The following is a 26,009-nucleotide window of genomic DNA, read 5'->3' on the forward strand; positions in this document are numbered from 1 at the left end:
GAATACACGAGCTCTTTATATTTTACAAAGTTGAATACTTTTCACTATAGAAACTAAAGTATCTACCGCAAGCACCAAACGATGACATCCCCTCTCCTCCTCCAATCGTCGTGAAAATGGCTATTGAAGAACCTCTTACACTCCACATACCTCGCCTCTTCCCTTCCTATCCTTAAATCATTTTTGATGAACTGTGCGGTGCCCTCAAAAGTGACTAACTTATCAGGCCACGGCGTTGTCCCTTCCAACTTATCATCATTCTCACCCAGATCCACTCTTAACGGCGGTAATCCAAACCTTCTGTACAAAAAATATGTGGGGTTATCATAAAACTCATCCGCCTCGTCTACATAATCTTCCCTCTCTGCAACTGGAACCCCCACAGGCGGTTCGCATGTTAAAAACCAAGCGCTGGTTCTTCCGTCCTTCATTGCTGCATCCCACATGTAACTTACAAACGGTGTAGAATGGCAGGGCATTAGAAATCCTACTCTTGCGCCTCCTAGGCTTACACCTTTGGAGCCGGAGTAATGCTCTTTCCGCAGCCAATGCACTACATCTACCACTCCACGCTGGTGTACATATCCCGTGTAATAAGCGATGGGGATATTTACCCCCACCATCACCGCCCAAAAGGTCCACCGTTTCGTACCCTTCTTTGGTAACCCCGGAACACCAACCCCGGCCATCAAAACATGGAAGATAGGTAAAAGCGGGTACAAAAACCTAACTTCCTTATGTTGCGTCGTCATAAACGCAATAGGTACCAACCCCAACAACCTCGTTAAATGCGTTGTAGCCGAGTAACTTGACGGATCATTCAACCCGGTAAAGAAGGAGTAAATCGCCAACGGTAAATATCCAGTGAGTAATAACGGCAACCCCTGGGAATAATAATAATGCCAGGGACTCGTGCCATAAAACGAGGAGATTGATTGTGAAACATTTAAACGGTAGAATTCAATGAAGGGGAGGGTCAGACGGTTGTAGTAGGTATAATCTATGAAGGCGTTGAATGAGAGGATTATAAGGCTGATAAATGAGATGTGGAGGACGGCGTGGAGGCGTTGGGGGAAGGTGGGGAGGTGTTGGAGGATCAGAGGACCGATTGCCCAGGTTATTAGACCGTTTGTGGGACGGACTGTGAATGAGAGAGACGCGAAGATGGTGGCGAAGGTTAGGGAAGTTGCGGTGTAGGATTTCCAGGGCCAGTGGTACATTCCCATTATTGTTAATGTGGTTTCAAGACAGTTTGAAAATGTTCTGGTGGAGCAGAACCAATTCCAGGCGCTGAAGAGGCTTAATAGTAACTTGGAAGTAAAGGTGTTAGCAGTGTTAATATGGTTATGGAGGAAAGTAAACTCACAGCATATGTCCCTGCTTCCTTTCCGTATATCTTCCTTGCCAGAAGTCCGGTATATACATCGCCCAGGGCGGCGGTTATAGCTCCCACGATCTTTGGAGCGACGACGAGAAGCTCTGAAGTCGTTGCGGGGGAGAGGTTCAATGCATTTGATATTGTATCTACGAGGCTGTACACTCCCTGAAAGATTCGGGGATATAGCACTGACCGGAGCGCATGGTGCCATTCCTACGAGACAGTGTCAATTGATAGATTCTTAGATGGAGAATTTGTAGAATGACATACCCAAGTCACATATCCAGAACTAGGAGCCCGCTGACTTGCCGCGATCTCGAGGGACTGGAAGTATTCATCCGGTTGGAAAAACGTGGAAATTGTCAGGGCGTTTTGAAGCCTTATACCCAAGACGATTAGGAATACGAAGAAAGGGGTATTCTTCGTGAAGATAGTCATCTTTTCTTGTCTGTCGTTTACTTGAGGAATCAAGTGCGGGATTGAACATGAACGCGAGGTCGACGTGGTTTTTTTCCCAGTTGCTTCGTTGAGTGCGAAGGGTTGCTGGGGTCAACACATGCTGTTTGTCACTGTTCGATGGCCAAAAATGGTAGAAAATCATGCAGGCAAAAAGCAAAAAGAAAATTCCGACACCGGGAATCGAACCCGGGGCTGTTCGGACCAGTCATGAACCGGAGTCCTGAGAGCGAACGATGTTAACCACTACACCATATCGGATGGTTGTTGATATCCGATCTTCAAAGATGTTCTATTCATTATGTTTGACACCTAATGAGGAACAATAAAGTCCCCGCGTTGTTACCACGCCTTGTAGATCTTAACCTGGTATTGGGCGAAGTAGCTTGTACAAGTTACCATAGCTAATCAGTGAGCTATCGTAAAGCTTCTTAATTTTCGGTCTTTAATTAGTGTCACGTACACGGGAACAAGTATCGGGGGGTATTTGGTGATATATATTTCCAATTGAATTTCTAATTTGCACGCTCTGCTATGGAGATACGCTTTGCCAATTTATTGGTAATTTGTCCGGAGAGCTAGGGGAAAGATTTTCTCCTCTGTAGTGTGACGTATGGAACTCTAAGATCTAAGCATTATACTTTAGGCCTGTAGAAGACAAGTAAGAGACGGGTTGTACGTGTAAATATTTTGGCATCCCATGTTCTCCCGAGTGCCGAGTGTTATTTGAAACTTTAGTAAGGACTCAATTTACTCTCGAAATCTAGCCTCCAAGTTATATCGATGACCCACTCTCACAAGGCCTCGAATCTAAATACATTAGAATAGACCTCATCCCCTGTCGTCGGCGAAGCCCATCCCAAATACCGCCATCGATCAGCTAACTTCCAACCAACCGGTGTGCCATACCTCTCAACTTCATCCAGATGATTAAATCCAGCCATATATTCACGCCCCCTCGTACTTTGAGCTTTCTTATAAGAATTTGGTATTTCATCAATCGTAAATGTAACCGAGCGCCTTGCTAACTGAAACGCGCGGGATAGAACCAAAGATAGTTCATTGGTGTCAAGAAAATGAAAGGCTCCCATGCATATTATATGATCGACGGGATCTTTGTAGGTGATTAATAAGCGCTGCATGGGACCGACAAGGACGGTGCTATATAGGCCGTGGCGAACACATTCCGTTCGCATTTGTGATGATAGCTCCATTCCGATAAATCTGCTGAGATTATGTGGATTACCGTGAAGTCGTGCTACTAAACCGGTTCCGCAGGCGACGTCTAGGACAATGCCGTCAAAATTGTATTTTTTGAGGATAGTATTGACGCCGTCATAGTAAACCCCTTTGGTTACATCGTCATATATCGGAGCAACCTCATCATACTCCTCCCCGATCTTACGAAAAACCTCGAAATTTCGATTTCGTTTGAGAAAGTAGGATGCTATCAGGGACTGCATTAATGACCGGTAACTTCCTGGGAAGGATTCGCGAACAGCACAAGCTTCAGGTGCCGAGGTGAATGGGAAGATCGTCTTTGGCATGGGGTTTATTCCTGCGAGAACCGGTTTTGCGTCCACGGTGACTCGAAAGTGAAAAGTACACCAGAAACTGCCGTGCAGGTCGTTCGCGTAGAATGCATCTTCTGCGAGTTTCTGGATTGTATTGAATAGGCTTGAGTTGGAGGGGGACGATATTCTGGAGGCTAACTTCGAAAGAACTCCGGTGTCGATTTGCGGCACCGGGGATAAAGGTATTGGCGTGTTATCGAGTTCTATGGTTGTGCATGAGTACTCCTGCCCCACCATAAGATTTTCCTCCTGCAGCTGACCGATATCGATGTCGACATTTTCAAGCATAAAGCGGCCAAAGGTGTCGAGATCGCATCGCTCCAGAATCCGGATAGGCAAACCAATAACCGGAATTGCCAAATACTCGATATATTTTGCGGCAAGCACCGCTGCCGCTTTGTGAGTGCTCCCGTGCCAAGCCCAATGTAGAAAGTTGAAATAAAGATCAAAGTTCTCAGCAGCTGCAAGATTCAAATCTGGTTTGATGGTGTCTTTGTTGATAAATCGCTGCTCGAAAGTGTGTCTATCTGTGAACAATCCGATATCTGAATAGTGTGTGTCGTCTCCCTGACCTGGTGCCGCCCGAAGAATGCAAATCCTCATCTTTGAAGTTCGGTAGTTCTGACGGTAACGAGAGATAGTATATTGATTTTAATTGTACCTCGAGCGCTAAGTCGAATATTAAACTCGTACCCAGATGTTCTAAAAGAAGTCAATCGCGATTGGGCTAGCCCGTTTTGTATCCTGGACAGGTGTCTTATTGTGAGAAGGGTTCGATTCGGTATTCAATCTCAGTGTAACCTTAGAATTAGGTTGTGCCAATCTAGTTGCACGTTTTAGACAAGTCTACCGTTTACTTGGCCAGGTTTTCGAATTTAGGCTATGCCTTACCAACGCCTACTCATAGATAACGCATATGGAGTTGATGCTCCAGCTTAGCTTAGTTGATTCCTGGATCTATGGAACTATTATATCTAGGGTCATGTAGATAGAATTATTTCCCACTGCCTTCCAGTTATGCTATCACTCGTTTCTATCAATCCTCATTCATTTTCTGAATCTTAATTAAAGCTTAAAGTCCTTACAAAGCAGCTCGGCAGCTTCGACCCCTCATACGAACTGTTAGCTAATCTATCGATAGACTGTCACAAGCGAACCAATCATACTGGATCGCAAACGATACCGTTAACCTCTTTCTTGGCAAAAAGCCAATGCAGCGACAGGGCCCCACAATTCCCCTCTTAATTCAGTGTTGCAACATGAAAGTACTTATCATGCATATGTTTAACATGTTGTAGGGCGTAAGCCATGTAACATTGAGTTAATGCCGTCGTGCATTGCCGTTGCTTACCCCTCCGGAATATCTTCCCAACGTAATAATTACTTACCTATTGTTGAGAGGCTTCGCGCTTCGTGAGCGGATTATATATTTTTCTCCGAATCCTTTTGTCTCGCCCTTGTACGCATAGCCAGACAGCGGAGCTTTATACTATTTGTCTTACAAATTAAATAGAACCGAAAGGTTGACTCTGGTCGAATATAATCTCTAAAACGTAACAATGGCACAAACTACTTGGGCGACTGAAACTCGAAACCGCTTCCCGGCGGTTGTGGGGACCGGACAGGCTTATATGGACAACGCTGGTGGAAGTCAGGTTTTAGATGTTGTAATTGACTCGTAAGCGTCCACATCTTTTCACAATTGTAAGGTATTTTGGCCGACGATTGGATGGCTGACATGTGGTTATCGCATGCACCTTAGTATTAAGCATTATTTATCCAATACGAACGTCCAGCTCGGAGCTTCATATGTCGTTGGGAAACAATCGAACGAACTATTCGCTGCCGGCCTTCTTGCTTCCGCCAAATTCATAAACGCGGATCCTGGAGAGGTTGGTGAGTAGTGTTTTATCTCAAATCAGTCTGAATATACCGATATATACTGATATGTGAATTTCGGCCAAATACAGTCCTCGGAAGCGCTTCAACCCAACTTCTCCACAACCTCTCCTCCGCCCTAAAATTCCCACCCGGTAGCGAAATCGTCGTCTCAGCCACCGATCACGAGACCAACATCGCACCCTGGCTCCGCCTCGCCGAAAACCAAGGCCATACCATCAAATTCTGGAAACCATCTCCATCCCACGAATGGACACTCCAACTCTCCGATCTCGAACCTCTTCTTACCTCAAAAACTGCTTTAGTAGCATTCACAAATTGCTCCAATGTCACGGGAACAATCCATGATGTGAAGAGTTATGCTAGTTTTATTAAAGGGAAGTATCCAGAGACGCTTGTAGCTATCGACGGCGTTGCATTTACACCGCATCGTCAGATTGATGTTAAAGCTCTTGGAGTGGACTTTTTTGTGTTCAGCTGGTATAAAGTCTACGGTCCGCATATTTCGCTTCTATATGCTGCCCCACGCACGCAGAAGTATATTACACCCCTGTCGCATTTTTTTAATCCGAAGGAGACTTTGTTCGACAAGTTGAACCTAGCAGGTGGGAACTATGAACTCACGGCTTCACTACCCTTGCTCGTCGACTTTTTGACATCTGAGACATGGGAAAGGATTAAAAAGCAAGAGGAGGCACTTTCAAAGACATTCATTGATTGGGTGCTTAGTCGGCCCGATATAATACTTTATGGAACCAAGGAATCGAGCAGCGATAAGAGGGTCCCCGTATTGAGCTTTTCGGTTAAAGGATGGGGGAGTAAGGATCTCGTTGAAGCAGTGGAGAAGGAGGATTCGAGGTATGGTATTCGGTGGGGACACGTTTACGCGAAGAGGTTGGTCGATTCGTTCGGATTGGAGAAGCCGGAGGAAGGGATCGTGAGGGTTAGTTTGCTATTTTATAATACGATTGAGGAGGTGGAGGGGTTGATTAAGGTGTTTGAGAAGGTATTGGGTGGGAAGTAAGGCTGTCTAGATATCTGTTTTGTATTATGTCTTTTGGACATATAGACCTCTAGAATCTCGATATAATATGGTAGGTGAGAGTCGACTCGAGGAGTTGGGTACGAGTTCAGAATGACCAAGGCGGCGTCGCAACATATGTTTATAATAGTTAGTATTTAATCCACATCTACATTTTGGATATCATAATGTCCCATATATTGAACAATTGAGATTTCGGCCAACGTTCGCGTACCCCTCTTTCGATATATATCAAAAATGAAATATCTTGAAATGTTGACAGGCGCTAGACCTAGATGGCGACGAAGGCTATATTGCAGCCAGGATTTTAAGGGATTGTGTGACCGGGATGAAATCCCAGAGACAGTTGCTTTGTACCCCCCGAAGAATAGATATTATAAAACCCACCATACAAGCAGTGGCTCCAGAGGCAGCTTATCTCCGCCACTGCGTTGCCTCCGAAATCCGTTAGCGTGCCTTGGTCTTAACAGGGGTTAATTCCGGCCCAGGCGCCAGAGGAGGCAGGGTCCAAGTCATTGGGCTAGTCACACAGACGTCATACCATGCTTTGGTAACTGCACCCGGCGTGTATACGTAAATCCGGCAGCATTTCGGATCTGTGATAATCGGATGTCGATATATCCGCTGTGGGGATATGTTTTAGCGTCAATAGAGTGTCGTATGATAAAATGGTGCTGTCAGAGCTCTGATTAATATCCTGTGGATGAAAGTTTATAACCTATAGCTCGCGCTTTCACACCAGAACGGACATATATGTTATCCAATAATTAAGATTATACTCAGGGATCAATTAAACAACAACTGCCTAAAATTTATAAAATCAATTCAGTCGACGCTTTCGTTAGAACCGTTCGAATTTGGGAAACTGTTGCAAAACACTTTTTTGGTTGATTCCGGCGATAACTCCGACATTTGTTACGAAAACGAAAACGAAAACGAAAAAGGAAAGACGATAGAACGATAGAAACTTGACGAAGCCGATATTTCTTTAAACCGAAGATATCTTATAAAACGATACATCAATCTAATCCTACTTCGCAGAAATTTCGAAACTCACACCGTGGTTGCTCGTTTGATAAACTTTCATAATTCCAGGGATCTCAGAATCAATTCTTCGATTAATTAAGCATCGAAGTTTAGTCACAATGCCGAGTACATCTCAAGTAAGAATAGCAGCTCGGAGGTATTTATCCTGGTACTGGTTTCCGATAATAGGGTCTATTGTATGGATTGGTATGTTATCAATCATTTTTACAAAAACTCAAATCGAGCCCAGTTAATAAATATTTGGGAATACAGGCACCCTCCTCGGCCTCCTAATAACATGGCTCGCCGATGGCAGCCCGCACTACGAATCTATGGACACCGACGGCCAAAACATCGCCTACATATCCGACATTGGTGCCGACTACCTCAAGCCCCTCTTCATCACCGGTAGCTCTATAACATCTGTCTGCTTCGTTCTATCACTCTTCGGTGCTAGATGGTTACGCCACCGAGGCAGGATTCTGCCAAATACGTCTATGACCCAAAGGGTGTTTAGCATAATATCTATTATCGGAGCAATAATTGGGGGTATTGGACTCGTTTTGTTGGCGGTGTTTGATACGAGGAGGTATACTACGCTTCATAGGGTGTTTTTGGTGGTGTTTTGTGGAGGAGTTTTGGTTAGTGCTTTGGGGACTGTTTGTAAGTTCATACCCTCTTTAAAATAAAAGATCGATTAAGAGGACGATCACGATATAGTGAAATCAGATACTAATGCAATCTCTGTGGGGGGTAGTGGAATACTGGCGACTCAAACGAAACTACAAAACATCTCGCGCTCTCACAATAAGCATGTGGACAAAACTCATCTTCTTCATCGTTGAATTCGCTTTGGCAATTGCATTTGGAATACTCATGCGCAATAGGAACCATAATGCTGGCGCAATCGTCGAATGGGGTATGTCACATTTTTCCTTTTGAAGTTCCATTGGTATATAGATGATTTATGTGTATGTATTGAATGGCTGGCTAACATTTGGTACGATATAGTCCTCGGAATCCTGTTCACAGGCTACCTCCTCTCCTTCAACTTCGATCTCCTCCCCGCGGCTAGATCCCATACCGACCAATTTAAGGATGTGGAACTTAGTCGTCCCGTTTCGTCTCATTACTAGCGGCTTCCCCGTTCTTAGAAGCAAGAATAGAAACCCCCCTAAAATTAACGCCTTTTGTTTTACAATCGCATTGTCTGGCGTTTCTTCGACTGTTTACAATAAAGCCTGTCTTTTTAGATATATCTTTTCAAGCGTTCCGTTTCTTTTCTTTTTTCGTCAAATTTAAACTTATATCTAGCGGTATGCTCGTCATCACACTATCACACATCACTGTAAAGTAATTTAGGGTACAACTATTTTATTCTATATTCGAGAAGAATAACAAGTTATAAATGCATCTGAAAGAGCTATCTTTCAGTTCGCCATACACTGCGAATTTGCGAAAGAATGTATCAATCTGTCAATCAAAGCTAAAGCAACCATGCCTACAGGTAATACGCTGAACTCCCAGTGAATGCTTTCTTTCATCGTTAAACAAAGTCTTAAACTCGCTCTGGTACCAAGTGAACATAACCCACAGCACGAAAAAGCAAGTTGTACTTCTCTATGCCCCACTACAAAGCCATAGTCACCGTCACGGAATTGCTATGAATCAACAAAACCGGCGGTAAATTCTCACAAAGCACCTACCCAAAAACCCCATTGTCAGCCAAAAAGGTGTCCCAAATCAATAATGAGTTAAAAAAAACTTACATCCAACCCCGAAATATACTCCACAGAAGCCTCCTCACTCTTATGAGTCCCCTCCAACGGGCTCGGTAAAGTCGTAAACACGACCGCCGTATCATCGCTATACTTGCCCATCAACTCATTCAATATCAAATACTGCGCCAAACTCGGTAGGTCGTTGAAACTTAGCGGTACATCCTGACCAGCGGGATATCCGCTCGCTCGTATATGGCTAGGAGGTTCTTGGTCTGCAAACATGATTGTGGGACCACTGCCTTCCTGTTCGGCGACTTGGGCATGTGGAATCTTTTGGGAGCTGAAGGCGGAGGAACTCATGGCGCGTTGAGTTAGACCGGGGCGTTGTAGTGGAGGGATGGCGGATGAGGGGCCAAGGTGGTCGGTGGCGGTGGTAGATGCAGAACTTGGACCAGTTACCAATGGAGAAGCAGATGTATCCGGAGGATCGATGGATGGTCGTGGCAATGTCCGATCCGGTGTTCGTGTCCCGGATGGACCCGCTCTAGAGGGTACCGGTGGCAGTCCTTCCGACTTTCGCCCAGTAGACCTTCTCTTCGCATCAAATCGAGCGATTTCTTCGGCGCTGAGTAGTACACCACCGCCAATACTAACTCTCCGCGATATAGGATCCGATCGTTCGAATTTATTCGGTCGTCTTCCTCCCAACAATCTCCTGGATCCCTGTTCCTCTTCTTCGTCTTCGTCATCATAGTCTTCCACATCGTTCAAGCTAGCCGCAGACTCGATACTAGACGAACTATCAGACTCCGAATTCGAAGATTCGCTCTCTGACTCCGTTTCAGAAAGTACGTGAGGATGCAACGAATGAGTCTTCATATTCATCGTCCCTAGTGAAACACCCGAACCCTGCAACCTTGTGACCGATCGCGACCTACCCCTCTTTCGTCCTTTAACAAACTTCTTAACACCGTCTAGGAATCTCTGCGTTTTTGTGCCAGGTACCGCAGCCCCTTGTTGCATAAATGTCCCAGGCGGCCACTGTTCAGACCTCAACAGGTCCGCAACCTGTGAATTCAACACCTCTTCGCTGTGAAGAAACTCAGCCTCTCTTCTCCGGCGCTGAAGTTCAACCCACCATTCTTGACCTCCAATTACCTCTTCGACCCGTTCATTCTTTTCTCGCTTGCCATTCACAATCGTCTCGTAGCTCTTCAAATCACCCTTCGCAAGCCAACATACCACGACCTCTGCTTTAATCCGCAAATTTTCCAGCAGCGATTTAACCCGTCCTGCCTCCTCTTCAACATCGCTTTCGTACTCTACGAAAACAATAACTCGGATCGTGTACACTTTCTTCCAAGCGGGAACGGTATGCAGTATACACCCAAGTTGTAATATCAACGTATATGTATCGAAATTCGACGTAAGAACCCCACTTGTGCTCCCTCCCTCGCTCGGAATCTGCGCAGACATCTGAATCGGCCAGAGGTCGATATACTTCTTCTTAGGTTTCTCTCCGGCCTTGGGGATCTGTAAGTATTTAAACCCCTTGGCAAGGGCAACGTTGATTTGTAAAGACATAAGCATGTCTTCAAGCATGTTCACCCAGGAGGTTACAGAGATAGCTTGCTCGATTCTGCAGGTATCGGTTGGGAGTTGTTCACGGGCTTCGTTGGTATCGTCTATGTCGTCTTTTGTAGCGGTGTCGGGAGCAGAGATCTCAATCAAGGGCCGTCGTTTTTGGTACTCGTCGAGATTGTACATGCCCATAATGGCGATGTTGGGCCTCATACCCCCGAGCCCGGCACCCTGAAATTCCTTAAGATTAATACCCAGCTCGATTTTAACGGATGCAGACAGTAAGAACATACCAATACAATATTGCGCATACCCCATTCAATCGCCGGACTAATCGCAATTTGTACGAAAGCCTTGCACTTCCCAAAATCAATGTACTTCATCCATGCTTGTTGCTGCTTTTTGGCCTCAGGAAACGACTCCCTGAAGTCTGGTGTAACAATTACGTGGGCCAGAATATAAAGCCCTCCCTTTTTCAATGCTAATGCCAATCGTTAGCTCAACCCCCTCAACGGACACCCCGTCTGAGAACACTTACAGTTGCAAAACTGAATTAACTTATACGACCTCCTCGGATCGTTCACAAACAACAACAACTGCGGTCTCCAAAACTTTATATGATTCTCCTGCTTCAACCGCAACAAATACTTCCGAACTTGATGATAAATCAAACTTTGACTTACATCTCCCCATGCCTTCGGCGGTGACGTATAATGAATCAACAAGAACAAGAATAGCAATAATAGAACGCATACACTTGCATATATCCCATCAACGAAGAACATTGTAATCCCGCTAATAACCGTTCCTATAGCTGCAGTCCACCACCGGAAATAATTGAAACTTGGTCGAAAGTTCGGAGCCGCACTGATCTTTAAGAGGAAGCAAGCGAGGTTGATGGCTAAAAAGGTGAGGAGGTATGTCATCGTAACGAAGGAGGCGATTTGATTAATATTCGCAAGGAGTGTAAGTTGCGCTATGAGGAACGTAAAGATGATAGCGACGATTGGTTCATCGTTAGCAGCAGTACCTTGGGCGAACGCTCCGAAACCTGGGATAAGGTTGTCCCTTGCAAGTGCTTGTAGAAGTTTTGCGCTACCGACGACACCAAGAAGGGCGGAGAAGAAGGATGTGGAAAATTCTCCGGCGAAGATGAGAAGGGCGGAGACGTTTACGTCCTGGATGATGTTGAGGTTCGTGTACAATGCGGTTCGTTTGATGCTTGCCCCCATAGCGAAAATAACGAATGTGTAGGTTATGAAGGTAATTAGGAGGCCGTGGAGTGTACCCTTGGGAATCGACTTATTGGGCTTGCGAAGATCTCCACTCATCGATGCGCCTCTGAAGATGATATGTTTAGTAGGTTAATACTATCAATCAAGGATAAGAAGTACTTACGCAAAGATTCCCCCAGTCGCAGGAAATAGAATTCCGAACAAACTCTGAAAGTTCTCCTTCTTATGTGACTCGCTGCCAGCTGCCCCCCCAGTGAAATGCGGTAGCAGGTTTTCTTTAAATGTATCCCATGAAAGGCCGGTGTATGATAGTCCGTGATCGCCGTACATTGGCTTCATGAAGAGGGTGGAGATTGGAATCGAGTACGTTGCGGCAAGCAGGATAACCAGCAGGAGGTTTGACGCTTTGGCAAAGATACTCGATCCAAGGAGGCAAATGACCGTGCAAAGGATAAGAATGGCTAAAACTGTAGTCAGAAGCCGGAAATATTAAGAAGAAATCATTAGAGGGGTACCTGTGGCATAGAGATATCTCCAACCCTATAAACTCGATTAGCCCATCTATTCTTCTCTTGATATAAGCTGAAACCGGGATGTCTCACAAATGAATCCGGTAGAGTCCCCGTCCCATCCTCAGCCCGTACGCCAAAGTTATTCATAATACAATCCACCAAACCGACAGCATTCATGCCCGTATTTAGTACGTATCCCAGGTAAAACACAATACCGATACTACCACCGAATTCCGGTCCCAGACTTCGGGATATCAGGTAATATGCGCCACCGCCTCGAACAGTGCCATTTGTCGAAATCGCTGAAATAGATAGTGTCGTAACGAGATTTATAAGGTAACTGGCACCCAGCATTCCTATTTCATACTTCTACGTCAGTCTTCCGCTTCGAATTCCAAAATTCTAGGGACATATATCCACCATACCCATCATTCCCAATACACCACTTTGTCCAAGAATAAACCCAAACCTCAAGAACATAAGAATCGAAAGCACATTCAACGTCGTCGGCACAAACACCCCACTGAAGGTGCCAAGTTTATTCGACTTAGGTTTCGACTTCGCCCTCGTCTCCTCAGCGTTCGTAATGCTTTTGGTCATCCTAGGTAAATGACTCGTAGCATCACCACTCCTCCTCCGTCGTAAAAACCATCCCGAGGAATAGCTATTCTGTTGATCGCGATCGAGCGGCGGTACCGAACCGCGGCGGTTGAGGACTTCGGTGGCATCGCCGAGCAGTTGGGAGACATATCGGCCGGCAGCTGCCATAATCGGGACTTTCAGACAATCGATATCGTTCTGAAATGAAGCTTGAGTCTTGAGATGTGAGGTTATTGGAGTCCAAAGTCCATTGTTGACTGCTCCGCGCAGCGATATCGAAAGTTACCCGCCCGACTTTGGCCGAACAACGTCATGGATGGAAAGGTTTAACAGAAGCTTGGTGTTCCCGAATCCGTTATAAAGCGCAAGCGACAACACGCGTGGATCCAAAGGTACGTAATACGAATTCCTGGGTAAAGGTTGATCCCATATGATTGTAGGTAGCCGTAACTTGTAACATGGGGATTGAAAATGAATGGAGCGAACTACCCGCCAATTGATATCCACCAGGAACAGACAGACAGCTTCAGTAAAAGACCCTCGGATGCCGTCATTATGCAATGGCCTGCGAGAGGACGACCGAACGCAGCTTCTGATTGGCTAGCTAAATTACAACAAGAAACACAGTTTCTGGAAGTACTGAGCTCGGGCAAAGTCACAACAAAGGGAATTTTACAGAAATTACATACATCTAGCAATTAAAATACAGGACACTAACTTACAGGAAGCAAATACGGGGAATTGGTATAGAAGGGATATTAGGCGAAACAAAGAAAGCAAAATCAAGAGAAGTAACAAACAATTCGAAAAGAAGTACACAAGAATACTACAAAGAACCAGACTCGGCCGGAGAGTTAAACCCTGGATAAACCCAAGCCACATTATCCCCATAAACAAGTGGCATTCCTTTCATAGAGCTCAGCATTGTTGTTTGAACATTCGGCATCGGTTGTACCAAATCGTTGGTTATATGAGGTGCAAGTTGATTAGCATCCCCATAGAATAAAGCCTCGGAGTTAAGAGGAGCTTGAGCGTAGGCCGGAGCAACATCAAGTTGATAGGAGGGCTCGTTAACGGTGAGGTTTTGATATGTACACATATCCTGACTATAGAGGGGATCAACAGGTGGATAAGGGTCTTGCGGATAACGGTTGACAGCGTCTCGTGATGGTCCGGCTTTCGCCGTGCGCAGGGCCGCCTGGTGTAATCGATCATATTCTGAAGGCCCAGGTGAAAACTTAGGCATATAATAAGGATCCATTGACATATTACTCTTTCCATTCGCAAGCTGCTTGAGAGGAAGTTGTCTTGCTCTGCTATATTGGAGCGTTGGAAGCGAGAACATATGGCTTAGATCTGCAAAATGTTTCCTTTGCCCGCGGTACTGCTCGTCTGGGGATGGCAAGGGCATTGTTGCGATATCTTGGAGCATTTGAGACGAACACGTACTTGGACATGCAAAATATTGCATTTGGCCGGAGAACTGCAAATTATCACTTTTGACGCGCTTGGAAGGATGTGTTTGGTCCTGGAGCGGTAGTATGTCGACATATTGCCAAACTTGTACCGGTTCCTGTGGTTGGGTGGTGATAAAACCATAATAGGGACCCTGTGCCTCCTGTTGAAGTTCCGAAAAATACCCTGGAGTACTGACTTGTTGCTGCACTGAAGGTATACTAAAGTATCCCTGAGTTTGGAAATTCCCCTGGAGTTTTGGCATCGCGAGTTTTTGAGGAAGCTGTGCAGGTTCGTTGACCAAGGCTGGCGCCTTCGACCTCTTGGAGGAGGGCCTTTCCTCCTCATAACTGCGTTTGCGCTTGGCCTTTAGCTTACGGTTGGCTCGAACTTTTTCACTATGTTTCATCGTAACCTCTATTTGAGCTCCGAATAGAGCCACAGCTGGGTTCCCATTAAAATCGAGGCTTGGTGAATGTTCCTGTGGCGCGGAAACTTCGGAAAACTGTAGCTGTTCTGCGGGTGCAGGGATACTCGGACTGTGATCCCCATTTTCTGGCTGTTGCTGCGACAAAGCCATGGAAGAACTGCCCTCAGAAATTTGAATTGAGATTCGCATGCTTAGATTATAAGCTATTTATAAACCGCCTTGTCAGTACCAATTATCTGGAAACCAATATATATATCCTGAAACAAAACTCCACTTTTGAGATATATATATATAATCTTGAATAAGAGACGAAGCAGAAAAGACTGAGTATTGCAAAGCAGTAAAAGGGAAAGCAGATCCAAGGATCGATTAGTACTATAACTATATATAATTGTGGGAGCTTACCTCGAATTCGAAGGATGTTCAGATCGATCTCACTGATGCCGTTATAGTCTTCACTGAATTTCTGTTTATAGGCCATAAGGCACCCTCGAAGTACTTCTTCGCCTTCTTCGAACGGTAAGTTGCCAAAGTTAGGACCGACCCCAAGGGTCCTAAGGTCGCTCTTATTAAGGACGAAAATATCAAGAAGTTCCTCGGCTAATCCCAATGCCGACATGCTCGAATAAACAAATGTGCAATTGGCTTCCAAGATTGGTTGATCTCTGTAATGATTTGCTTAAGTTCCGTCGATGATTGAATTAAATGACCCCCGCTGGTATTGATTGTCTGATGATTGGCTCAGCTACCGTAAATGGAATTTGCTTTTTAGTAGAGGGCTGGCTATCCAAATTGTGATCGACGATATCTGAGTTCGCCAGTAAGATATCATTGGTGGTTTTCGTTCGTCATGGGATACCCGGTGATGGAGAACAAGAGTGATACTATATTTGAATTCTGCTGATTTAGTCAACGACTATGAATGGTTTTCACTTTAGGTAGTGTATTGAATTGTCGATTCGTCGATGATATCTCAGTGGTAGTATTGTATAGTAAGCTGTATGGTTCGTAGTGTCCCTTTCGTATTGGGTGGTAGAAAGAAGAAAAGAGATAGAAACAGGGCGGAGGGCTGGAGGGCCGGATTATATAGAGTGATGGGGTAAAATAACAGAATATTGATCGTAAATTCATGATCATCCTAGGTCGCAGATCTTTGCATGTGGTTTCAATGATCACTCAGATACATGGTATATATCAAATATTTTTACAGCTAGATGACCAGCAGTTAACAACAGTTTCAATTCGGAAGTTTTTAAGATAGCTTCTTTGAAAAATCAGAGATATTCAGATCTAAAGACTGATCCTCTCGCGAGTTATTGACTCCAACGGGTACTCCCGGTCTTGGACGTATATAATATAACCGATGCCAAAGATCCAGTACCACTATATCTTTCAATAATCAATTGCCAAAAATCCTATTTTAGATTTCCTTTGGATAAGTAGATAGAGCATGTGGTCCGATTGCCTAGTATTCTATATCGAAGCCGTAAAACCGTCTGATTCACGATGCAAATTTTCAATCAACCGATCGTTAATGTAATACTTTTATATTTTGAAAAATTCAAAGATCTACCTGACAACTAAATAGTCATAAAATTTGTGACCCTTGCTGAGGGTTAAGACCGTGAACTCCATGGCTACCGCTAAGCGTATCTACCTGCAACACGGTACTGACTCGGAGAGGTAGTGCGTGGTCTGTGATTATGAATTCGTACGGGGTCGAGGTCCATCAAAAAGGATGTTATGATCAATGGCACGAGCGCGTGGTCTCAACACGCGGGATAAACACACACTGCTATTACTGCTACATGAGAACATTTCAATAAGAAAGGTCTACTATATTAGTTCGGCCATAGAGGTACAAACAGTTTAGCTAGACACTAAACATCTATAAATGTTAACGCTCTGATTGGTTATATTGTCAGCCATCCAGCCCAGTACGTATCCCGTGTCCAAAGCTAGGATACCCCTTGACGAAAATACGATGCATCAATGCAAGCATACATACTTGTTAATCTGCATCCATTCACCATTGTGTACGATATTAAATCAATAAACTGGTTACATCAACTACTTCAAGTCCCCAAATATTTCAGACATGTTAGTTATATAGCACGAAATTAAGTTATAGCGTAAATCCCGGCCAAAGATCAATCCGCTTTTTGAGGCTGTCAACTTATTTCGAAAATTTAACGACGAAGTACTGTAGGGAAAACCGAATGTTTTTCTGGGATGGAAATCCCGCCTCAAGAATCTTTCAAAGTAACAAGGATACCTTAAAAATACTTTACCAAACTTTAAAAATCATATGATTGTAATTGAAAAAGGGTATTGAAAGGGTCTTCAAAGTCTACTACATGCGTAGTAGGTAATAGTATCGCGTCAAATGGATCTATGAAGACGCAATCGGCCCAGGGATAAGTTGCATTCGTGTCTGATAGCTTGCAGTGTGATGCTCCAGTTGGAAGAGAAACTTTTCATGTTACCAAAACCTTGAGATGTCGAAGCCATAATTTCCTTTGGGTGAGATGGATTTTAGTCTGCTAGTTGCCCTTTTATTGCGTCTTTTCGATATCCATTGCTAGAACTCTTGACATATCCGTATATATCTTTATATTAGACTTTACTAAAGCAATAGGGTTTTCAGTGGACTAGAGGCTAGTTTTCTACTCGGAAAGTAGTAAATGGCATGCATGCATTAGAGCAAAACTTTGAGAAATTCGCGCGAGTTCAAAATCAATTTGCAAAATCAAAAGCAGGGTGAACATTGTGAGTCCTAAAAGGCATCTCAACCATCCGCTACTTCCCGTCTTGCCTGCCAGACCATTTTCCTATATCTATTATAGCTACAACCGTAACTCCAGTCCGTAGGGTAACAATCTTCGAGACCCTTGAAACTAGTTCTTCTACTACAGGAGGCCGTAATAACAAATACGACCCAACTTCCCTTCGTGGAGCGAAGCACGGCCCACTTCTGGTCAAATTTGTTTGGGAGTTATAAATTTTATGCATGTTCTGAGCAGATCTAGATTCCTTTTTCTTACTTCAAATCCAGCCAGTCGAGGCTAAGCCTAAGAAACCTTTGCTGTCTTTAAAGAATAGTATGTACTATCTAATAAAATCGGCATGTTATATTCTGATGGCTAGCTAATGGCAATACCTCATGCTTAAAACCCTTAGAACGGTCTAATATAAATGAATCATAGATCTATAGAGACTGGGTTCAAAACTGAAATCCGGTACTATGATTATTTACGAACGACTTTCAATTTAGTGAAAGGTCCCCAGGCTTGGGGTTCAAAATTTGAACCCACGAATATCCAAAACGTCATCCAACAACTCAGGCGACACATCCTCACTATATGCTTTCGGGTATCTCATAACCTCCGACCCGTTATACAAGCCCGTTTTCCCGTGTCCTACAAACTTCCAAAACCTCAAGTCTAAAGTCCTTGACCACTTCAGCAGGTCATCGAGATGATTGTTTGGTCGCCACGGCTCTGTTATGTTAGTTAAGGTCACCACCGCTCGTCGGATTACAGCGCGGCGGGTGATAAGGTTGTCGTAGATTTCGAGGCCTCGGGCTTTGAAGTAGCGATGCGTAGTTTTTGGAACAAAGAAAAGTTATGTTTGGTTTTTATTGCTAAAGTTTTTTTTTTTTTTTTTTGGGGGGGGGGGGAATCAATCTTTTCTATTAGCTGGTAAGGATAGCGTTTGTGTAAAAGTACTTCTATATAAGTAGTTGTAGGTGCGGATCGAGTGTGTTTTAAGGTGACGCCTCCGTCAAAACAGTTTGAGGCTGGAAATGTCTGCTAGGTCCTTGAGTTCGTCTATCCCGAAATCTGACCAACAATACTCGAGAATCTCGGCACCAGTAAAAATGTCTGCGTCCGGGCTTGCAGCTACAGATCCAAGCCCTCGACCGCGTGTAAATCGTCTTATGACTATATCAATTTCCATGTATCTTTTGCCTAGCTCCCGAAAGCCCCAAACGGTCCATTCACTAGGTGGAAGGCCGGCAGTGTGGAGAATGATAAACTGGCGGAAACTGAGGTTCGATGCGATTTCGGAAGCGGTCGTCTTATAGCACCGTGGCATGGTTCTAGATTGCCTGGTGTGGAGATCTACCCTGATGTTGATGGTTTGAAATTTGTGAGACTGTGTTGGACTTTGAGCTCGTGATTATGGACTGTTGCGGGACCAAAGCTAGATTGACCCGTTCAAATTTAAATATTAATATTACCCAATTGGCCAGAGAAGTTTAGCCAAGGAATCAAAACATAGAAAAAAACTAGAAATGCATCGCGAAAGACACTATCTCGAGATATCTAGCATCATACATCATGAATACGTCAGGCTCACGGTATGGGGCGACAAACGCCAAGACTTCTTGGGCAGAATGTTACACAGGCTTCCAGGCGTTGGATTTTTGACGACACAACGCACTTTAACCACATCTCGTCAACACGCAACACAGAAGGGCAGACACACCCCGGCCGGTCAGCATCACCAAGATTGAAGACGACAGGCGTTATTTCAACAATAGCAGAAATGTACTTCTAGCTTCACCTCAACCTTGTCATCATCACCATACCAATCATCTCATCATCATCACTAGCATCACGAATCTACCCATCATCGTTCAACGACCAAAGACGACTCTCTAGACGATCCATTGACATGTATCCTCACCATGCTCGCAATCCGGCCTACTTCCCTAAACCTCAGCAACTACCCTTCGTTCGACTACCACCAGGTCTCAATGCCTCCGCTCGAGTTCCTGGCTCATCGGGTATCCCGATTGCCCCACCACCAGGCCTGAATCCCACCCCTCGTCTTCGTAGCGCATCGGGTATCCCCATGGCTCCACCACTAGGCATCACTATGCTACCACTAGGCATGTCTCTTCCACAACCACTAGACATCCCACCTCCTCAACAATCAGGCATCCCTCAGCCGCAACCAGCACCAAGCATGCCTCAAGCAGCGCCACCAAACACCCCGATCGACCAAGAACCAGAAGGCAGCCGACGCCGCGTCCAAGAAATGATCGAAGCCATGAACCGAGAAACCGAACAACTCAAAATCGATCGAAACTACCAAGGCATCCTCTTATCCAACGGACTTCTCTACACCTCCTGTCCGAGAGCTTGGGACACCTGCGATTGCGAATTCTGCACTCAAGTACGCTACATTCGTCAATATAGGAACCTTGACGCTATTGGAGAACGATTGTGGCATAATCCGCAATACGCTTTTTGGAGAGAGTTTCCGAATATTCATGAGGTGAAGGAATGTAAATGTGAGAGGTGTGCTAAGGTTGAGGAGAAGGAAATTAAAATTCCGGATAATTTGGGGCCGGATTGGAACTTTTGGTATGGACCGTGTGGAAGACCGCTCCGTAATAGACGGAATGGTGCCTCTGCTCTCTCCGATCCAGAACCACTACCACCAAAGTTCAGGGCAAAACCTACTGAGACTCGCGACCAGAAGGCGAACACTATGTTGAAAGGGTATTTCGATGCTCGTGGATCCGGTGCAAAGCCCTTATTTGAGATGCCAAGTATGCACCAATTCTCTGCTATCGTATTTGGTACAGTACTAACCGATTTATTTAGATGATGACGTCCAGCACTCTCACAACTCTGCGGGAGCAGGTACATCGAATGTCATTAAAGGTAATGGAGCGAGCCTTCATCCCCGTGTATACATGATGCCTGAAGAATCTACCGCTGATCACAGTTCCAACGCTAATGGGCAATATGGAGTTATCGGGCGACCGGCCAACAAAAAGGCTAATGGTTTTCAGAATGGCACCGGCCATGATGATCACATCCGTCGTGGACCTCCACGCTGAGCTATTGAATTACTAATTGAGTTTTTTGATTTCTTTAATCATCACCATGATCATGCCCAAACTTGCAGGTTTTACATGTTACGACCAGAATGCAAGAAAGGGAAATAGTCATGAAGTAGCATTTCTTTCAAAATCAATCAATAAATTAAACTTCGGGGCTTAATTGAAATGTACATAAATCGCATTACAAGGCAATCCTACCCAAAAACCGCCACCTCAAAGAAAATCTCAAACAAAGAAACAACATCAATAAAAAATACTATTAATTGAATCCCAGATTATTGATATTTAATGCTGAGTGATAACAACCGGTAGAACAAATCTCTCCGTTGATAGTGACGTATCTACACCAGAAGTACCCTACTCACTACTCTTCTTAAAGACTCTCTTCAACTTAAACGACAACGAAGATCGATTGCTAGCTGTAGAATGAATCGACGGTGGTCTAACCGGCGGTGGCCCAACCGGCAGCGGGTATGAAGACTCCGGCCGTGCTGAGTTTACAATGAAACCGTGTCCATCCACCTCAGGACCCGGTACCGGTGCTGTTGTAGGTGTAACAAGTGGCACAGTTGCAGCCGTTACCGGCGCGGGTGTTACACTCGTCTTAGCTGCGTGATGAGGCGGGGGTAAATTCTGAATATGTTTTACGGCGCCGAGGATGGAGCCTCGAGGTATTGGAGTCGATACAGAGCGTTGAGATGGAGTTGAAGTCGTAGATGCCGCGGAAGAAATTGACTTTACAGAGGCAAAACGGTTTACACGGGGTACCACGGCCGCTATAGAGCTTGATACGGACTCTGTAGTTAAGTTCGAACTAGTAGCCGAGAGGGTCGGGGAAGCTGGAGCTGGTGGGTCGACTGGCTTATACGTAGAGTTTCCGAGACGAGGTGGCGTTGGGAACGAAGCCGATGAGGGGGGTTGAGCACTAGTAGTTGAGCTCGAGGAGATGACAGGAGGCTGAACGGCAACCTTTGTGGCCGATGCTGCCTTGGGTGGCTCTCCTGTCGCGGATGTCGTTTCAGTTGCTCCCGCGTCGAGAGCGGGGCTAGTTGGTGGTAGGATCGCCTTGATTGGGAGTCTCGCTCCACGAAGGGAGGTTGGGTCGTATTTGTTATTACGGCCTCCTGTAGTAGAAGAACTAGTTTCGAGGGTCTCGGAGACTGTTACTCTACGGACTGGAGTTACGGTTGTAGCTGTGGGCATATATGTTAATCTTGGATCGAATTAATGGGTTGATTTCCGAAAACCTACTCTTTGTCGGTGCGGCACCAGGGATGGCGTCTAGATCGGGTACAATTCTTGATGCCCAATCTTTCCTGTTTGCGCTTGCGAACTTTTTGATCTATTCCTTCATCAGTTTTAATTCTTTATAAGACTTGTAAGGAGGCAATGCTTACATGTTGGGAAATCTCTTCGCTGTAGAGATTTTCGTCCTGAGTCCAATACTTCAACGTAGCAATTGCGTCGACAGGTTCGTTCCTCTGAGGAACACCATGTTAGGCCCAAATTTTCAAAATTAACGGATGCACCACCCTGATTGATTTACGAACCTCTGGCACCATGAGCAAGCCATAGATGCAGCAGACAATATCTCGGACTTTCGTCTCCGCCTTCCAATCTTGATCCAAAATAGCGTGGCATACACGACCATGCTATAAACAAAACCTTAGCACAGCTTTTTAAAGATCTAGGATTAGAAATTTACCTTGTTGATATTTGGATGAATAATCGGTGTGATAAACCTAGCCTGCGGCGCCTTCCTCGGGAAATCATCCGTCATATCCAAAAACATAACGAAAGTTCCGCTAGCATAGTTAGACCCTTCAGGACCTTGCATAACCACCTTCCAGAATGACATTTCACTCTCGCTAACATAGATATCCATATCCGGATGAGGTTGTTCGGCCATATCCTTGATTTCCAACAACATGCGTCGGTTCTTGACAACATCAGATGCGGCACGAACTCCTCCCTTATCAACGACGAGTTGCTTGTTCTTGCCAAAAGCTTTGTGAGCATTCGCCAAAGACATAAATTCATCATTCTGGTGAGGATGATCACGAGCTTCTGGCACCGAGAAGGCGGTAACTGTGAACGGTTCGAGGGGGTTGAGAGTATCGAAGTATGGCAGGTAGGTTTGTCGAAGGAATGGCGGACGCAGAGTTTGGTCCAGCATAGTTTCCATTTCGGCCAACTGAATGATTTCAGCTGTAGATGCTGGCTTCATGGCGTATCCACCGGTGGCGCCGCAGATTCTGAACAATGATTTGTGGTAATCTGTACCGATGCAGAAAGCGTCGAGAATGATATTATTCTCCCAGAGGTATGAATAAGTAGTTTTCTCCGTTTGCTTAGAACGGTTATCCATACCATCGGTAAGAACAATAATACGAAGCTTGGTGTCCGGATTGTCTTCTTTGAAATCAAGCAATTGTTCTGCTCCTTCGTAAATGCAGTCCCACATGGCCGTCATGCCACAAGGATTCAACTTCTCGATTTCCTTTTCGACATCATCTAACAACGGAGTGAATTCTTGCATGGTAGAAGCCTTACCGTTAAACTTCATGACACCAAAGTGTACTGGAAGTTTGTAGTTTGTGGCTGTACTCGAATAATGCTTGAACAACATCTTCGCAGCTGTCATTCTGGTGATCTTTTCGGCGTCCTTGAGTTCTTGATCTTCTTCCGTAAACGCAGGATCGGACATACTGGAGCTGCAGTCGACACAGATCATAACAGCTTCCTTCGGTCTGCGGGTATCGACTGTGCTAGCGTTTAAGCATCCAACGTCCCAACCATCTAGGGGCCACGCACCGCTGACTTTACGTGCTTGGATGACGTCTTTGAGAGTTTTGGCGAGACCTTGTCCTTGGTCGTTTGAATAGATTTGTTGAACACCCGTCACCGGGTTCCAGATGTTGGCCCATTCCACAGCACACTCGCCACCGAATTCGAATATGGATACCAAGCCATCGTTGTTTAGTGTCAAAACCGGTGGTTTTGAGCTAGACAAGGACAACGGTGCCACAGTACAAAGAGCAGGCAAGTTTGTAGTGTTGATAATCTGTTCGTAGAATCCATCCTGGGTTGGACGGTGGAGAATCCTATGCTCAAGCACATTTCCGGCGTCCTTTGGCAGAACGAGATAGGAGTTGCCGTCAAATGGATACTTGTCCCTGAAAGACAGAATTAATTGTCTTTGATCGGGTTGGGCATGAGGATTTTTATCCAGAAACTCAAGTGTAACTTTCACAGTTTCGCCGTTCTGTAAGCTGATATTGGAAATATTGTTATCCGTGGTCACAGGGTCCCCTCCTTTTCTTTCCGCCACTTGTTTGATAATAGCTTTCTTCGTCCATTCTTCTTTTCCAGAACCCCCACGTTTCCCCGCTATAACTTGATCGAGCAGCCAACCCAGTAGCTGCCTCGACCCTTCTAATGCGTTTTCTACTTTGCCTCCCGTCGCCCAGTCCGGCACAGATTTTACACAAAGCGCCTGGAAAGTTTGTACCAGCGCCGCCTTTTCTTCGGGAAGGAGCGTTCTGCTATCGAACAAACTCGCCATAGCATAAACCGCCGGCAAGAAATGCGTGGTCTGCCAAACAGCCGTCAAGAATCTTCGTTGTGTAGAACCATCTGTAACCTTCCGCTTCAACATCTCTAGTGAAGCACAAAAGGTAGACACGCCTGCTCTTGTCACACCTTCAACGGGGTGCCAAGCGTTACAGTTAGTCGTAGAACGGAAGTCTGAAAAGTGTTTTGTGGGTATTCCGATTGTTCCATTGTATCGTAGGACCACGAATAAGGTCAATGGCGCCCTTTGCGTACCGACGAGGTCAAGGTCGTAGAGAGTTACATCGTCTGTCAAAATCGGATGTGCTTGTAGGTGTAGGTCCACGACATATGGTGAATTTAGAGCCTTCTGGAAGACTTTCCTCTTGACGAGATCTTTGAGAGCTGAAATCTTTGTCGATAGAGGAATTTGATCTTGGAAAATCGGTAGGCTGGATAACTTTGGTTCAAGAGCGTTTTCTGGGGTTATGAAGCGGATGTGGATACTCCCCGATGGCGATTTATTTTGTCGCGTGGCACCCGGTGTAAGTGTAGCTTGTGAGCCTCCCCATTCACTAGATGTTTGCTGGCTCGTCGCTGACGAGATCGAGAGCGTGCGTATCAAACTTGTCCGTGGAGACGACATCTTTGAGCAAGCTGATGTTTAATTATCCGATTGTCGTCAGTACAATCCAGGACAATAATAGGTGTAAAAAAACTAAACGAGAAGGAAATGAATACTAGAATTTGCAGCAAAAAAATGCAGAGATCTAGTATATTCCGTTAATTATAACCAAGAAATTGTAAAGTTCTAGGAAAGTTGGAGTTAATGAACTGGCACATGCAGCTTTGTAGCTGATTTGGATTCAAGAAGCGACCTTGCTCTCCTCCTCAGAAATAGTTCAAGGAATTCCATTGTACTAGTCCTACCTGAACCGGCACCATAGCATTATGATCCTAGAAGCTCCCGCCTGGACCAGGCCAAGGCCTATCATCGTAGAATGGTCCGATTGGATCCATGGACGCCTATGAGGCTGCTAGGTATCGAAATCCTGTGGGCCTTCTTCATTATGACAAATATGATAAGAGATTCGGCCTACACTGATCCGGTAAACCATGATGCATTGACGGCACGCTGGTGGTGCAATTAGTTACCTGTGGAGAGACAGGCCTACGGCTACAGGGCAGGGATGTGATGTGGTCGAGGCGGACCCGGTTAAACCTTCCCACTATAACTCGCTCCCATTTTGGAGGATTTCCATAGCAAGGCTGTGTATTTTATGGACGGCAACCTCCAGGCAACACAGCACTGTAGATAACGTTACTTTGGTGTGGGGAAGCTGAATGAGTCGTTACCAGCCATGTTTACTCCACAGTTTTGAACGTTTTAGCAAGTGCGACAGGCCCGATGCTAGACGGTTAGAGGAAATCCCGAATTAAACCGACGTTTAGAAGCGAGAAGTTGAGGCTCCTAATTGTGATGGAGGCCATGTCGACATGCATTGCATAAATGATCCCGTGGGGTACCACCATGCTCACGATCGGTTTCGTTCAGATGACGAAAAGGCTGTTTCGAGAGCCACGTAGCCGGGGGTCTTCGGGTCCGAAGATTCCTACTTTGTGAGACCTATTTTGCTAGGTATTTCAGCCTGGTTGGAAATTGATATTGTCACATGCATGATATTGAT

At 45.2% G+C, this 26,009-nt stretch overlaps 8 protein-coding genes across 8 annotated transcripts; 3 read left to right on the forward strand and 5 right to left on the reverse strand.

The window, feature by feature from the left end:
• Positions 1 to 62: 62 nt before the first annotated feature.
• Positions 63 to 1,816, reverse strand: DFL_007882 (uncharacterized protein; the record flags this gene model as incomplete). Its single annotated transcript, XM_067637531.1, has 3 exons — positions 63 to 1,310; positions 1,367 to 1,591; positions 1,649 to 1,816. The coding sequence occupies 3 exons, from the start codon at positions 1,814 to 1,816 to the stop codon at positions 63 to 65; spliced, it is 1,641 nt and encodes a 546-aa protein (XP_067489039.1).
• An 812-nt stretch (positions 1,817 to 2,628) lies between these two features.
• DFL_007883 (uncharacterized protein) lies at positions 2,629 to 4,011 on the reverse strand (the record flags this gene model as incomplete). The annotated part of the gene is made up of 1 exon (XM_067637532.1): positions 2,629 to 4,011. One exon carries the CDS (start codon positions 4,009 to 4,011, stop codon positions 2,629 to 2,631), a length of 1,383 nt encoding a protein of 460 aa, XP_067489040.1.
• Positions 4,012 to 4,967: 956 nt separating this feature from the next.
• On the forward strand, positions 4,968 to 6,331 carry DFL_007884 (uncharacterized protein; the record flags this gene model as incomplete). Its single annotated transcript, XM_067637533.1, has 3 exons — positions 4,968 to 5,086; positions 5,171 to 5,304; positions 5,379 to 6,331. 3 exons carry the CDS (start codon positions 4,968 to 4,970, stop codon positions 6,329 to 6,331), a joined length of 1,206 nt encoding a protein of 401 aa, XP_067489041.1.
• A 1,163-nt stretch (positions 6,332 to 7,494) lies between these two features.
• On the forward strand, positions 7,495 to 8,511 carry DFL_007885 (uncharacterized protein; the record flags this gene model as incomplete). Its single annotated transcript, XM_067637534.1, has 4 exons — positions 7,495 to 7,582; positions 7,649 to 8,038; positions 8,133 to 8,294; positions 8,387 to 8,511. 4 exons carry the CDS (start codon positions 7,495 to 7,497, stop codon positions 8,509 to 8,511), a joined length of 765 nt encoding a protein of 254 aa, XP_067489042.1.
• Positions 8,512 to 9,005: 494 nt separating this feature from the next.
• On the reverse strand, positions 9,006 to 13,192 carry DFL_007886 (uncharacterized protein; the record flags this gene model as incomplete). The annotated part of the gene is made up of 9 exons (XM_067637535.1): positions 9,006 to 9,077; positions 9,145 to 10,908; positions 10,971 to 11,158; positions 11,216 to 11,303; positions 11,361 to 12,018; positions 12,076 to 12,373; positions 12,428 to 12,452; positions 12,515 to 12,780; positions 12,850 to 13,192. The coding sequence occupies 9 exons, from the start codon at positions 13,190 to 13,192 to the stop codon at positions 9,006 to 9,008; spliced, it is 3,702 nt and encodes a 1,233-aa protein (XP_067489043.1).
• Positions 13,193 to 13,850: 658 nt separating this feature from the next.
• Positions 13,851 to 15,528, reverse strand: DFL_007887 (uncharacterized protein; the record flags this gene model as incomplete). Its single annotated transcript, XM_067637536.1, has 2 exons — positions 13,851 to 15,112; positions 15,315 to 15,528. 2 exons carry the CDS (start codon positions 15,526 to 15,528, stop codon positions 13,851 to 13,853), a joined length of 1,476 nt encoding a protein of 491 aa, XP_067489044.1.
• Positions 15,529 to 19,589: 4,061 nt separating this feature from the next.
• Positions 19,590 to 20,766, forward strand: DFL_007888 (uncharacterized protein; the record flags this gene model as incomplete). The annotated part of the gene is made up of 2 exons (XM_067637537.1): positions 19,590 to 20,472; positions 20,528 to 20,766. 2 exons carry the CDS (start codon positions 19,590 to 19,592, stop codon positions 20,764 to 20,766), a joined length of 1,122 nt encoding a protein of 373 aa, XP_067489045.1.
• A 360-nt stretch (positions 20,767 to 21,126) lies between these two features.
• DFL_007889 (uncharacterized protein) lies at positions 21,127 to 24,967 on the reverse strand (the record flags this gene model as incomplete). Its single annotated transcript, XM_067637538.1, has 5 exons — positions 21,127 to 21,962; positions 22,021 to 22,111; positions 22,167 to 22,250; positions 22,320 to 22,421; positions 22,475 to 24,967. 5 exons carry the CDS (start codon positions 24,965 to 24,967, stop codon positions 21,127 to 21,129), a joined length of 3,606 nt encoding a protein of 1,201 aa, XP_067489046.1.
• Positions 24,968 to 26,009: the final 1,042 nt, after the last annotated feature.

This window comes from Arthrobotrys flagrans, assembly GCF_004000055.1.
Source record: "Arthrobotrys flagrans strain CBS H-5679 chromosome Unknown unitig_8, whole genome shotgun sequence".
Taxonomy (NCBI): Eukaryota; Fungi; Ascomycota; class Orbiliomycetes; order Orbiliales; family Orbiliaceae; genus Arthrobotrys; species Arthrobotrys flagrans.